Source organism: Hypanus sabinus, chromosome 15, assembly GCF_030144855.1.
Source record: "Hypanus sabinus isolate sHypSab1 chromosome 15, sHypSab1.hap1, whole genome shotgun sequence".
NCBI lineage: Eukaryota > Metazoa > Chordata > Chondrichthyes > Myliobatiformes > Dasyatidae > Hypanus > Hypanus sabinus.
The window spans coordinates 50,761,472-50,776,972 of NC_082720.1; the positions used below are offsets into that span (position 1 = coordinate 50,761,472).

The following is a 15,501-nucleotide window of genomic DNA, read 5'->3' on the forward strand; positions in this document are numbered from 1 at the left end:
AAAAAGAGTTTGAACTGAATTTCCAAGGTACTGAATTAAAGCCTGCAGATATTCAACTAATAACTTTTACTGGAAAAAAGATGCCTCCTGTGGGAATGACATTTGTAACAGTGAAGTACAACAACCAACAAGGCTTGTACTGTTTGTGGTAAAACAGAAAGTCCAGTGTTGTAGGGATGTGATTGGCAGAGACAACCACAACTTGATTGGAGATCCATTCACCCTTTGCATGCCACATCTCCTGCAATTGATTTAACTGAAACTGAATTAAGAAAGGTACTGTATGAAGCCACAGCAGTGTTCAATGATGGTATTGGAAAACTCAAACGTACCAAGGGTAAAATAGTGTTAAATAAAAAATGACACACCCAAATTTTACAAAGCCCATCCGGTCCTTATACCATCCATAATAAAGAAGTCAGTGAGCTAGACTGTATGGGGGCTGAAGGATTCCTTTCCAAGTTTGAGTGGAGCCCATGGGCAACTCCAGTGGTTGCAGGAGCCAAGAACTAAATAACTAAAAGAATTTGTTAGAAAATGTTATATTTATTAATGTTAATCATGGGTTTAAATAATAAATTTTATCTTTAGGAATATACTCTTCAGAGATTGTCTGGCATCAGTGGACACATAACCAGGACTTGTGATCTGCACCAGCTGCTTGTACCACAATCCTCCTCCTGCTCCCATGGCTTCATGTGACCCTGTTTGGGATGCTAATCAGGTGCTACACCTTGCCCAAGGGTGATCTACAGGCTAGTGCAGGGAAGGAGCACGTTACGCTTCCTTTGTTAGAGACGTATCTCTACCCCAGCACCCTCCTACTACATTAATGGTTGCTAAAGTTTATTTATGTAAAGATTAAAGATGCATTTTAAATTGATGGAAAATTTAAGGTAAATGGCATAAACATTTTCTATCACCCCCTGAATTAAAGGATGACTAGACCTTATTATCTGCATTATTTTTCACTGACAATAATTCTTCTGCAAGGAAAACAACCTTTATATACCACCACAAAATGTTTTCATATTCTTTTGAAATTATCTGTCATATTGTTTGCATAATAATGTGATGCCTTCTCTAAATAATGTAATATATAGCAGATGATTTAAACTGTCATTTCACAGAAATAAATTATTTAGGCCACTGAAATTTTTATATGCATACTTATCAAAGATAGTTAATGCAGTGTTCTCTCCAAACTGACAGATTTAAGTTTTTCTATTTCTTGTGTCTATCCATCAAAATTATAGTCATAGTCAAGGCCAATGATGGGCACATTGCAAAGCTTGCAAATTGACTTTAACACAATCCTGAATGTGCATGGCTTGTAATAGTGACAGAGCAAAAGGCACTTTCTGTTCCTTGCTGTGATCACAGGCTTCCTTTATTATGGTACAGCCTCATTTCACCATGTAGACTGTTAACTGACTGAGATGGTTAAGATGGTTTATTTCTCTTCTGCCTCCACATACAGTATGCAAGCTTTGTTAATGTCAGGCTCTGGAAGTGTGCTAGGCATAACCATTTGTAATGGTCACACCTGTGGCATAGGCTACCTGTATTCTTATGAGGGAGATTTTGCATGACTTCACTATTTGCCTGTAGCAGTGTGACACCTGGAGTGTGTTTGGCACTTTCTGTTTGCTGTTTCCTTTGTTTGTGTTTGGTCACAGAAGTGCAGATGCTAGGTAGTGCTGTTCTAGTGAAAATGTACAAGCTGTGGATGTCTCTGTTGGTTTAAGACGATCAGTGACTTATTCTGCAATTGTCATCCAGAACTGGATCACTGATTGTAGTTTGTTGTGTGTAAAAACAAATCACAGCCATCAGTTTTACTGGCCTTGCAGTATCACACAACTCTCAGTCATCAAATTCTGCTTATCTGAACACTTGTGGGGAACTGTCATATTTACTTTTGAACCCAAAGGAAATTGCAGCTATTGTCCTTGCCCAACCCTGGAGAACATATTGCTATGCCTGTTCTTTAATATTTACATGATTGACAAATAAATCCTTTCAAACACAAGCAGTTCAAAGCAAGCTTTATCTCCACTGATGACCTGTGATTGTGATGTAAGCAGGGGCTTTGCACTGATCAGGCAGAGTGTAACACAGGGGTGGGCAAACTTTTTGACTTGAGGGCCACAAAGGATTCTAAAATTTGACAGGGGGGCCGGACCAGGAGTAGATGGACTGAGTGTTTTGGTAATACACTTAAGAGAAAGTAAAATATCATGGGATATGTAGAAAACATGTGCTTTAATTTCAATTGAAAATGAACAAATGCATTACAACAAAATATCTGTCTTTGAAGTCCCATGGTATTTAGCTATTTATTGAAATGTCTTTTAAAACACTGAAAATTAAATGAATAAAATACAGCTTTTTTTAATAGTAACAGTTATTATTTTAAAGCACTGAAAATTCTGTTATCCTTCAAGATATTATCATCATCACTCTCCTCCTGACTGTCTTTATTTCAAAAACGGTAGGAGATGCAGGTCTACTTGTCCTGCTCCTTCTTATTCAATTGTCCCCTGTGCCAAAACTCAACAACGACCCGCACAATGACAGAACAGTGAGAACGCGCCAATATGCGGAGCTCTGTGCTCGCAAATCCCCGCAGGCTATCTCCCTTAGCCGGAATGCTGGCTAATTGTGAGCCGGTTCGGATGTGCCAGGAAATGGGTCGCCACAAGGTCACAAAGTAAAGCGCAAATGTGGAGTAATACGCTGCACCTCAACAAAGGTCAATGTATATAGAGTGCGTCATCTATTGGGAAAACGCCAGAATTGCGGGGAAAAAACGTTAACAAGGTTTATTAATATAATTTCATCAAGTTCTGCGGGCCGGATTAAAAAGCTTAACGGGCCGTAGTTTGCCCATGCCTGGTGTAACAGCTGCACCAGCCAGGCTGATTGATTATAATGCTAACGAGTTGAACCATTGCCAATCAAATCACAGGGTCAGCCTCTTTCCATCTGTGCTAGTCTGATGTGAATAAAACATTGAACAACAACCATAGGCTATCAGCGATGTACACAGGCACGAGTCATTCTGGTAAATTGTACTCCCAAAGCACTGCTGGGGATGGAGTTTCATGATTTAGACAAGCAATGATGAAGGAAGGACTGGCCTAACTATTACACAGTTGTCAGAAGACAAATTCCTGGAGTGGAACACCAGTTGATTTGAGACTAGCTGCAAGTCCAAGGCAACATGTAATGATAAAATTGGCACGTTAGGAATATATCCCTGTTGGATATTTGATGAATTGTGTACTCACTTTTTTTACTACTTGACCTGCAGTCAAGTAAACATACTACACACATAGACATATGTTTGTATTCAGGGGAGACAGAGACAAGCATCATTGTCCTAATGTGTTGTTCTGTGTATGACAATGAAGCCATTAGTAATTTTCACAGTACCAAAATATTTGCTCAGGGGAAGGACAGAAAGAGGCCAGGTTGTTGGAATGTTATGACTTCCATTTGTAGAGAAGGCAATTCACAGTTCAATGATAGGCTTATTGAGGCAATATTATAATGTTCAAGTTAACGGCATAATTGCATAAAAATCAAAGATTTATAGAAAGGTTCAGTGCAGAAGAAAGCCTCTTTTATAAGGGTTTTTTTCCACTGTCTCTGAATCCACACCCTACACAGTCCATTCTCACTTCTGGAATTCTTTCCTTGCATCTTTTCAGTTCTAGAGTTCTATCTATCAATAACTGGGGCACCACGGTAGCGTAACGGTTAGCACAACCATCTGTGAGAAGTTTGTATGTCCTTCCTGGGAGAGCATGGGTTTCCTCCGAGTGCCCACCCCTGCCCCCTCCACATTCCAAAGACATACTGCTTAGTAGGTTCATTGGTCATTGTAGATTGCCCTGTGATTAGGTTGGGGTTAAATAGCAGCATTGTGGGGCTTGAGGGGCCTGTCCTGCTCTGTATTTCTAAATAAATAAATAAACTGAATTAAATTATTTCTCCTCCACCTCTTCCTTCGATCTTGAAACTATGATCCCTTGATATTCAGCCACTCACCAGACAAAATGGGGTTGATCTATCTATTATTTTGTGGTGTTCCTGTTCTATAGATTATCATACGACTTGCATAGAACAGGAGCTTCAAAGAAACACGTATTCGTGTAGCAATTGAATCCCAACTATTTAAAGCATGCAAAAATTAACCATCTGATGCAGAGCGTCCCAACTCAAACATAAAATGGCACCAGCACTTCACACAAATATATACCAAAGTATGTAATCTATGAATATATCTTATAATGTTATAAAGCTATTTAAGGAGACCTATTAATCTCTGGTCCAACAAGAAGAATCCAATGCCACCATATAACTGAAGTACCTCATCCCTGATAACTTACTGGTAGAAGTTCTGTATTCTCCTTGAAGTGTACCATTTTGTCCTTGTTGATGGCTTCCAATAATCGCATGCTTAGCACTAGGTGTATTGGTCTGTAATTACTTGTTGATTCTTCTCCCCTGAAATGTGGTACAAGGTTATTCCCCACCATTAGTTCTGCAACCAATGAAACTGAAACTTTGTCATCTATTCCCCTGCCAAACTTCTTTACTAGGACTCATTCAATCTGGAGCAGAAGACTGGCCAAATTTTGGAAATCTTAATTATTTTTCATTCATTTTAATGATGGATCTCTTTCCTTGACTTCATTTTTCTCTTTGGCTCTAACCTTATCATAATCCACTTTAGAGTCATGGTCACAAAGTATCAATCAGAATCAAGTTTATTATCATTGACATATGCCATGAAAGTGGTTGTTTTGTGGCAGTTCAGTACAATACATAAAAGAATACTCCCAGTTACAACAAGAAATATAACGATAATGCAGAAGGTGGTGAGGTCATGCAGATGGACCATTCAGAAGTCTGATGGCAAAGGGGAAGAATCTGTTTCTAAAATGTTACGTGTGTCTTCAGGTTCCTGGACCTCCTCCCTGATGGTAGCAATGAGAAGAGGCATATCCTGGATGGGTGAGAGTCCTTAGTGATGGATACCACCTTCTTGAGGCATTGTCTTTTAAAGATTTCCTCAATGGTGGTGGTGGATTAAATTGTAGAATTCTTATTTTCCTTGTAGCTTACCTTTCTTAATGCTTGTTTGTATTTTTATATGATTGTCTATGTATATGCAATTGCTCAGTGTGTTTTCTAGTGGTTGCAGTTGCTTTTGTAATAACTTGGTTGCAGTTGTGGGGATTGTGATACTTGAATAGGGGCTATCTGACTGGTTAACTCTTACCTATGGTTATTCAATGAAATTAGAACTCCACACCACGTTGTGTCAGTCATTTTTGTCTCCATTCTTTGGTCTTTTCCCTGTCACCTGTGTCTCATTTCTCTTTCTCTCTCTTCCTCTCACCCTCATGTTTCATCTTCCTGCATTTGTTTTCTTTGTACTTGTATCACTTATTAAACAATCATAAGCAACAAATTTTATACTTCATTCTTGACTTCTGAAGAACCTCAGATCAAAGACATCAATATCCAACAGTGGGGAGACCAGTGTCAATTACAGAGCAGGTTGGGTCTACAATCCTGTGCTGCAGGGGTTCCTAACTTGGGATTCATGGACCCTTTGGTTAATAGTAAGGCTACATGGTATATCAAAAATAAGGTTGGGAACCCCTGTTCTGCAGCTTTTGTGATGTTTTGCATTGGAGCCTCCATACCTGGTAGTGATGCAACTTGTCAGACTGCTCTACACAGTGCATCTGTAGAAATTAGCTATGGGGTCTTACATATGATGACATACCAACTCTTCTATACACCTAATGAGCTATAGCCACTGGCATGCCTCCTTATTGATTGCATCAATATGTTGAGCCCGGGATATGTCATCTGAGATCTTGACGCCAGGAACTTGAAGCTGCTCACCAGCTTCCATTGCTAACTTCTCGACAACATAATCTTTTAGCCATATTTCTTAAAAAATCCTAATTCTTTTCTCAGGCTATTGCTTGAAGTTATACTTGTTTGTAAAATGTTTTAGAACTAATTTTAATGGATCTGCTTATCTTTTCCCATGTTAACTTTTTTTAATTGGTTTTTCATTAAACTTTGCTGTTAACCTATAATGTATATGTCAGTCAAATATGAACTGTTCTAATTAATTACATCTTGATAATCCACGTCATTGAGTTCTGATATTTCTATTTGCTGTTTTACTTTTATTTTTTTGTTTCCTTGCAGTCCATGTTAGCTGTAAATGGTCTGCAGCTTGTCTTCAAGTCAATCAACCTAGTTTGCTGCTGAGCTGCTTTTTTGATTGAAATGTTCTTACTTGCTGCCAGTTTTCACTATCTGCCCATGCTGCTTCCCTTCTCAGATCACCAAATGAGCCAAATTGCCCCATTGGGTAATTTTAACATTTTCCAATCTCTTTTCAATAAATTAGATGAATTATGTTAAAGAATTAGAATCAGGTTTGTTATCTCTGTCTCATATGACGTGAAATTTGTTTTCTTGTGACAACAGTGCAATGCAATGACAAAAAGAAATACAAAAATACAAAATTACCAAATAACTAAACAGTGCAAAAGAAAGGTAGTGTCTGTGGACCCTTTAAAAACCTGCTGGTGGAGGGGAAAAAGCTGTTCCTAAATTGTTGCGTGTTGGTTTTCTGGCTCCTGATGTTAGTAACAAGGAAAGGACATGTTGCAGGTAGTGAGGGTCCTTAATGATAGGTCCTTCTTGAGCCACCACTTCTTGAAGTTGCCCTCGGTGGGGACAGTTGCCTGCTCTCTGCAGCCTCCTGCAGTCAGGTGTATTGCAGCCCCCATATCAGCTGTGAAGCAACCAATCAGAATGTTTTCCACTGTACCTTTGTAGAAATTTGCTGGAGTCTTTGATGTCATCCAACTTTTCTCCAACTCCTAATGAAGAAGAGCCACTGGTGTGCCTTCCTCATGATTGTTGGGCCCTGGATACTAAACAGCCCACTTAAATTATTTCATTTCCTGGAATCAGAACTTGTACTGCTCCCTAACTTACTGGACAATCAACTTGTTGATTGAGAAGGTTCCTTTTGTACTCAAATTGGAAATTGGACAAAAATTCCCCATATTTTTTGTCTCGTCTACGTTTGGGCAACTAACATTACTACTAATTTTTGTTCCTCAGTTTTGAAATTTATTGAACTTTTCTGTTGTTCTATTTAAGAAATCTCAATAATCTGACTATGTTCCTCAAATGAACTCAAACATACATAGGACCACTTATTTCATACTATGTTCTTGAAACAGTAACTTACTTGATATTGCCATACTTTTTTTCTCTTTCTCTTCTCTGTTATCTTTGAATATTTGATAGCCAGGTACACTTAGATTCCATTCCTGGCCTTGCTTAAGTCACATGTGTTATTGCAACTTCACAATCAATTTTTCCCCATTCACTAAACTCATTGTCTCCCCACATCTACAAGTAGATTCTTTGTCATTTTTGCTATTCTTCTCATTCTCTTCCCAGTAATTTTCTGAACATCTCTAACTTTATTACCAGTAATAGGATGCTGTCCCTGATTTCATTTCTACTACTTTCTATGTTCTTTTGTTTTTCTTTGCTTCCCTGGTTCAATTAGTTTAATTGTCCCTTACACCAATACCTAATCTTTCAGCAAGAACTTTGGCCAATAATGTAGAGTTCAGCTGGTCCTTCTGAACAGTCTGCCCTTAACATCAAGTGTGGAAGCAAGACCATTGATTTACTAAGTACATTAGTATGAAATGTAAGGATAACTTGAAGATGGAACAGCTGGAAGTTATTGAAACCCTGGTAATAGAAAGTCGTCTGTTCTCTTTTCCACAGATACTGCCTGGCCTACTGAGTTCCTCCAATTTGTGTGTGTTGCTTGGATTTCCAGCATCTGCAGATTTTCTTTCGTTTGTAATATTGTTGTTTGTCATTTCTTGTGTAGAAATATTAATAAAATAAATTGATCTTACTGATACCTCACTGAATTTACCCACTCATTAATTAAGTCAGAGGAACAAATCAGAGACTTGTTGTTAAAACTTTAGGAAACAAAGCTTGGGAGTTTATATGAAGAACAATGGTGGAGTGATCTGTGTTGACCAACACAATGGGTAGAATCGTTTAGTTCACATGCACAGTTAGGCATAGTAATCTGGATGTTGGTTCTCTCTGAAGGCTACATTACATCATTACTTCAACAAGTAATTCAATATGATTATAGTTCCATGGAAATCCTTAATCACATCAGAAAAACCAGGCTGGTTCATTCAAGGGAAGGTGATTTTTTACTTATTGTGCAACACATCCACTGGCACTAAATCTGCAATTTTACAAAATGGAATATTATTTCTTTATAATGCTCTCATCTCACTGCTGCCATCAGAAAGGAGGTACTGGAGCCTCAGGACTCCAAGCACTAGGTTCTAGAACAGTTAATACCCCTCAACCATCAGGTTCTTAAATCAAAGGGGATAATTTCACGCAGCTTTACTCACCCCATCAGTGAACTGTTCGTGCAACCTAAGGACTCACTTTCAAGGACACTTCATCTCAAGTTCATGATATTTAATGCTTATTTATTGCTTATTATTATTTTGTTTGTCATTTTTCTTTTTGTATTTGCAAAGTTCATCTTTTGCACATTGGTCATTTGTCTTCTGAGCAATTTTTCACTGATTCTATTGTTTCTTTGTATTTACTATGAATGCCCCCAAGAAAACGAATCTCATGGTAGTATATGTACTTCAATAATAAATTTACTTTGAAATTTTAACTTTTAACTTTAGAATTTTAAAATTTAAAATATAGATTCTAAATATTTTTGTCTCATTTGCTCCTTCACCCTCAGAATCCTATCATTATATTTTTTATACTTGATTATTACAGTTCATTAAATATTCCAAGTTTACTTCCTAGTTTGGAACCTTCAAGTCCTATGCTGTCTCATTTATTGATTGTGGAGGCATTTGTTTGCCCTGTTTCTTCACCACTAACCATTAAATCTAGGTCAATAGATCACCTACAATGGCTAAGGTTATTATTCTTCCCCTTATTATATTAAAATGCCTTAAAATATGTAAACCTGCCATTATCTTGTGCCTAATCGGAAGTTACTGAACTGAGGATGACAAAAAAAACAGTTTAAGTAAAGTTTGATACTGGTGTGTGGTGGGGTTAACAGGAGGCTGCTGTTCTAAAAGCACACCCATCCTCTACAATGGTGGGGCTTTGCATTTGTATGGTAAGGACAAGCTTGAATCATTTCCATGTTCTCGATATATATTTCTTATTTATATCTTTTTCTTTTATATTTGTATGTTTTGTTGTCTTTTGCACATTGGTTGATTGTCCTTTGTGTATGTTTTTTCATTGATTTTATTGTGTTTCTAGGATCTTACCCTCAAGAAAATGAATCTGAATATTATATATGTACTTTAATAATAAACTTACTTTGAACTTTGAACCCATGTTCAGCCAAAAATGCTGGATACTTTACACAGTTCTGCTTCTTCCTGATTCCTCCACGATTTTAGCCAATTTGATTTACTTCAAATGATACCAAGAACATTAGATACAGCTAAAGCCATGGAACCAGACAACTCCCCAGTTGTAGTACAGAAGATCTGACTGATAGAATCAGCAGCACCTCTAGCCAGATTGTTCCAGAACAGTTACAATATGGCATTAACCTGACAATATGGAAAATTGTGCATTTCATAAAAAGTGGAAATATTGAATCTGGCTAAGTGGTGGGCACTCATGGACTCACTGGGCCGAAAACCCTGTATTATGTTGTATGTCAGTCTGCTCTCAATCTTCAGAAAACTGATGGAAACTATTGTCAACAGTATTATTCATCGTTATTTATTTTCCTACAGACTGATGCCTGGTATGGGTTACACCAGGACCATGGGCCCAGATCTCATTAGTAGCTTGGCCCAAGCATGAACCAAAGGGCTGAATTTTTCTTATGAAATAAGAGAACATGCTTCAACATCAAGGTTGCAATGGTTTCAAAGGGAAAACAACAGTACTAGAGTCAGACCTCACACAAATCAAGATGGTTGTGGTTGTAGATGTCAATCATCTCTGTCTTTAGGGCAGCAACATAGAAGCTTCTCAAGTCTGCTGCCCATCTCCCACAGATGCTACATGAATGAACTTCATTTCATCATTAGCTCAGCAGTGAACGTGTTCACGGAGGACTGCATAACGTTCGATCCCCTTTGCAACTCCTGAGCAAGTGAAGCCGTCTCTGCTTGCTGGATGCAGTCCGTGCGTAGACGATATTCAAGTATGTGCTGATAAGTAGCAAGTAATATCCTTGCAATGATACTGCTGAGCAGTAGCCATCTCCAACAAAGAGCTTAAAACTAGAGAAATTCTGCAGATGCCTGAAATCCAAAGCACCAGTCACAAAATGCTGGAGGAACTCAGCATCTATGGAAAAGAATAAACAGTTGACATTTTAGGCCAAGAGTTTAACCAGCTTTTATTGATATCCATTGCCTTTACCTTTGTCAAATCTCCAATCATCAATGTTCTAGTAGGCCTCCACTGACTACTGGATATTCAATTGGACTGGCCGCACAAAAGCTATGGCTCCAACAACAGATAAGAGGCTTTTTATCCAGTGTTGAGTGACTTACTTCCCTGACTCCAAAGTCTTCCACCATCTACAACTTGCCCGGATTGCAGTAGCTCAGGCAACACTCAGAAAGTTCAACACTATGAAGGACTGAGTATCCTGTTTAATATGTGACCCTCTCTACTATCCTGAGCATTCATTCTCAACAGCACTGTGCCCTCGACCCATCCAAACTCTATACCATGCACTGGAAAGGAACTCGTTCCTCCTTCATCATTGCTAGATTTAACCACCAAACAATGGGGTTCTTCACCAGAGGACTGTAGTAACTCAAGGCAGCTGCCCACCAGCTTCTCGAGGACAATTCAGGAAGTGCAATAAATGCTGATTACGCTAGAGGTGCATAAACAAATAAGTAAAATATTATGCTCAACAGTAATGGTATTTAACACTTTGTGTCTCTCTACACTCTGTCAGGCCAGCAGCTGTTGCATTACAGTTTATTCTCTTGCCTTTTCCAGGAAGCATCGAGATTAACAAAACTTGTCGGCTTTTGTGAGGATCACTTCTTAGTTAGCTGAAGAGGTTTTCCATTTGTTAATAGTAACTCTAGTGGTTACTGAAAAGTAACTTTTGATGCCAGTGGCATTCTGGCTGCATGACTTTGTCAAAGCAAGAGTGAGAAAAGATATGTTGTAAAATCAATGCTGGTCCATCACAAAACATGATCAAGACTGTTGCATTTTTCATTGTTTTTTCCATTTTTTCATTTTCATGTTGCAGTTTAGAGGAAAATTGTTTGGTTTGAAAATGGAGGAAAGCACAGTGAGTGAAATCCTAATTCACTTCCCTTCCTGGATTTCTCAGATCAATAGAAAAATAGAGGATGGGCAGAACATCTAACGTACTAAATTTATAATAATTATTTTGCACAGCCTTCGGTGATGCACGTTGTGGAAGCTGCTTCACATAATCAATGATATGAATCCTCCCATTCATCTGTATGAATAGTAATCTTCTGTCAGATTAATGAATAAGAATCACTCCCCATTGACCTACTGGCATTTGAATGATCCTTTAGTAAACAGCAAAAATACTACCAACTAGCAGGTAACAATTGGGAGAAATGTACATAATTCACAACCACTGACATTGAGTTGGGCTTTTCACTTTAAGAGGCTGGTCTGATGTGATGACGTTACTACGTAAAGAGTATTGGTGAGCTTTAGTGTTTAGTTTTTGGTGTTCAATAAATGAGTTGCTACGGCTTTTCTGAAACATAAAATGTCGCTGCCATTTTATAGGTGAAAATCGACACCTGGGCTAATATTATCCGACAACAAGAGTAGATGCTTCTATAAGAAAATGCATTTGCATTTTTAAACTTGAGTTACACCATTCTCTAAACACTTGACACAATCGAAGGTTGAAGACACTTTTTTAACAAAAATAAACTTTCAGAAATCTCAGATATTATAATCCCGATACGTATGTGCCAAAATGTAGTGGGTGCGCCCCAATTTTTAAAAGTCACCATTTTAACAGAATTTACATGTATGTAATCCACCACAAACTGGACTACTGGAAGCTTAAATATATGCAGTTAAGGGCAAAACTATCATCTGTCCTATTTTAGTACTACAATACTGAAATGAGCAGGAAATGAAAGGTGGTAAATTAGAATGATAAACACAAGAAACTATGCAGATGCTGGAAATCCAGATCAACACCCACAAAATGCTAGCGGAACTCAACAGGTTAGGCAGCATCCATTCTGGTGAAGGGTCTTAATCTGAATTGTGGGCTGTGTATTCCTCTGTATGGATGTTGCCTCATCAGCTGTGTTCCTCCAGCATTTATCTTGTGTGCTCTAAATCAGAATGATGAAGGGACCAACTGCATTCCACATTAATCAGGTATCAGGTGAAGAATGCTTTGGACCCATGTTGCAAAAATAGGTATTTAATGGGCCAAATACAATCTTAATAAGCCATGAATTTAGTGCTTCTTCATGATGAATCTTGGATCCACGTAACACTGTGCATTTGGCCTTGCATGCACATTCCAGTTCCTCATAAGAACCGGACAATTGGTGAAAAGTGTGTGTGTGAGGCTTTTCTTGCGCCTTTCAGCATGTTGCAATCTCATTTAAAGCCACAGGCTCACCCGTGTTTTATATGAGAGAGAAGTCATGACTATAAATTCCCAATGTCTCCACTTTCCCTGGAAGCATCTAAAATGTACATCATGATGACCTAAAGAGCTATCAATGTCAGCAAGGTAATTGAGTAGCTTTAATGTTTTATATTGGATATCTAATAAAATTGTATATATAATTAAATAATATAAATATGTTTACATCAAGCTACTTCTGTTTCTTACCACTGGGAAATTTTGAGAGCAATTTTTGGCATAGTGTTACCTTCCTTTTGTTTTCCACATTCTAGGAAATAATATGAATTGTATTCAGAAATATTTTTAGTAATCAGGATTGCCAGTTGAATACAAAAATCAAGCATGGGACTTGTAACCAACTTGTTGCCCCTCAGTATCTCGTTCCACATTCATCCAATGCTACTGGTCATCAATATTCCCATATCCTTAAAATAGATGGAGAAATGCTTCTGACTGATCACTTGCATGGAAAAGCTAATACGCATCCAGTCTCTGATACTTGCATCCACACTGGTGATGTATGTCTGTCACTCACTGATAGCCAACAAAATGAAGGAAGTCAATGCTATTAATCCAACTACTTGGAGTTGAATGCTGAACAGATTACAAAATTGTGTTTAGACACAGCGCTGTTATTTTCAAGCAGGTTAAAGGTTTCTGAAAATTCATAGGTCGTGCACACCATTATAAAGCTCTGTGTGCATAAAAGCATGTTAGTGGTTGAACATTATCCTTTGTCACCTTTACCTAAACATTAGGAAAGTAATATTTGTTATTTAATGAAGATTAAAATGATTAATGATTTGTAGCTTTGTAGCATCTGTCAAGTATTCAGATTATTCAGCAAACTGTTAGGAATGAAAATTAAATGTGCAGAATTCAAACAAAATTTAAGTCATTCTAATACATTACAGATACTGTGTTGCATTGTTGCTAGTCAACTTTCAGTGAAGGTTTTACACTTGAGGCACTATGCTCCCTCGTAAAGTGATCGCTAGGTTCTATTTCAAAGGGCACTGCTGCAATGTAGCGGTTAGTGTGAAGCCATTACAGCTCAGGGCTTTGGAGTTCAGAGCTCAATCCCAGCATCCTCTGCAAAGAATCTGTACACCTTCCCTGTGGAATGTGTGGGTTCTCTCCAGGTGCTCCAGTTTCCTCTCTCAGTCCAAAGATGTACGAGATAGGTAAATTGGCCATTGTAAATTATTCTGTGACTAGGTTAGGGTTAAATCGGGGTTGTCGGGGATGCTGGACGGTGCAGCTTGAAGGGCCAGAAGAGCCTATTCCCATGCTGTATCTCTTAAACACAATAAGTAAAGTATAAGCCAAAGAGAACTATTCCTGACCAATAGGTTTTTCTCTCTCTACCAGCATCATTGAAGTAGATAGTAACAAATGAAACATTGCCCCTTGTGAGAATTTGCATACATATCCAGCTCAGTTTCCTACATTATAACAGCAACTACACCTCAAAGTACTTAATTGGACATATTCTGTTGTTATGAAAGGCACGATACAAATGCTAGTCTTTCCCCTTCTGTTTCCCTTGATATTGTTCAAGCAATGTTCATTATGGAATCATGATTTTGCACTCCTTATGTACACCTTTAGCTGGATTGGACTACTTCTTTATGTGTAATATTGAGAAAAAGGTGGCCATTTTCCCTCCAATGGCATTGGTCTCTAAAGCTCTGTTGAAAGTCAAGATGAAAGTAGACTTGAAGCCAAAGATCAATTAAACTTGTGCCTGGTTCCCCCTATAAATTAACAAACTATTATTTAACTAATGTTCAATTAACATCAAAATTGAGTGACCCAAATAATAAAAGCTTATTTTCTTCGCTCCAACAGCGCTGTCAAATGTTTTTACCAGTTCCTCGGCTCTATTTCTACACATTGTTCCTTTTCCTACTTTTAAATGAGATGGATTGATGACTGCAATAATTCTCAGCAAGTGTCATTTTCTTCTGTTTAGAACGATTACAGGAAGTTATCAATGCAATGCAAGGATTTTGCTGTTGGTGTACTAGACCTGTGCCGGGACACAGAGGAAGTGGAGGCCATTCTAAATGGAGATGTTGATTCTGAGCCTCAGGGAGACCATCACAGGCCATCTCTGAGCAGAGTGAAACTTGCCATTAAGTACGAGGTTAAGAAGGTAATTCTTTTATTTATCGCAATTGTTAAAAAGATGAAATGATTGCTACATGCTGTAGTTGTAGGGTCTCAGTCCAAAATGTCAACTGTTTATTCACTTCCACAGATGCTGCCTGACCTGCTGAGTTCTTCCAACATTTTGTGTGTGTTGCTCTGGATTTCCACCATCTGCAGAATCTCTTGTGTTTTCTATAGCTGTATCCTGGAACATAATTCACTTAACCTTCTAATACCATTTTGAATTCTGTATTATTGATGTAACTTGTTGAATTTCCTCTATATTCTGGTAAAGGTTGTTTGAGGAATCAATGCACAAAATGTAATTAAAAGGAATGAAGTCCCTGTGGTGAAGTTGGTCTCTGAAGTGCTCATTAATTGGAATGTACTGATTTTTTACATGTCAAGCAGTGAACTTGATGGGAGAGCTGACTAACCTTATTATTGTTATTAACATTTTCTACTCTGAATTTTTCAGCAGTCTTTAAACTAGTTGCTTCTTTTGGAAACTAGATCTTAGTGCGCAGGCCCCTGCTACATTACTTTAAATCCATCTCACA

The 15,501-nt window shown here is 38.1% G+C and overlaps 1 protein-coding gene across 4 annotated transcripts in view; it reads left to right on the forward strand.

Annotated features, from left to right (window-relative positions):
- LOC132405512 (short transient receptor potential channel 7) overlaps positions 1-15,501 on the forward strand; it is a 115,970-nt gene that overhangs the window by 44,772 nt on the left and 55,697 nt on the right. For all 4 annotated transcript variants that reach the window (XM_059990387.1, XM_059990385.1, XM_059990386.1 and 1 more), the window contains exon 2: positions 14,763-14,945. In XM_059990387.1, the coding sequence (XP_059846370.1) occupies positions 14,763-14,945 (183 nt within the window). The remainder of the gene's footprint in view (positions 1-14,762; positions 14,946-15,501) is intronic.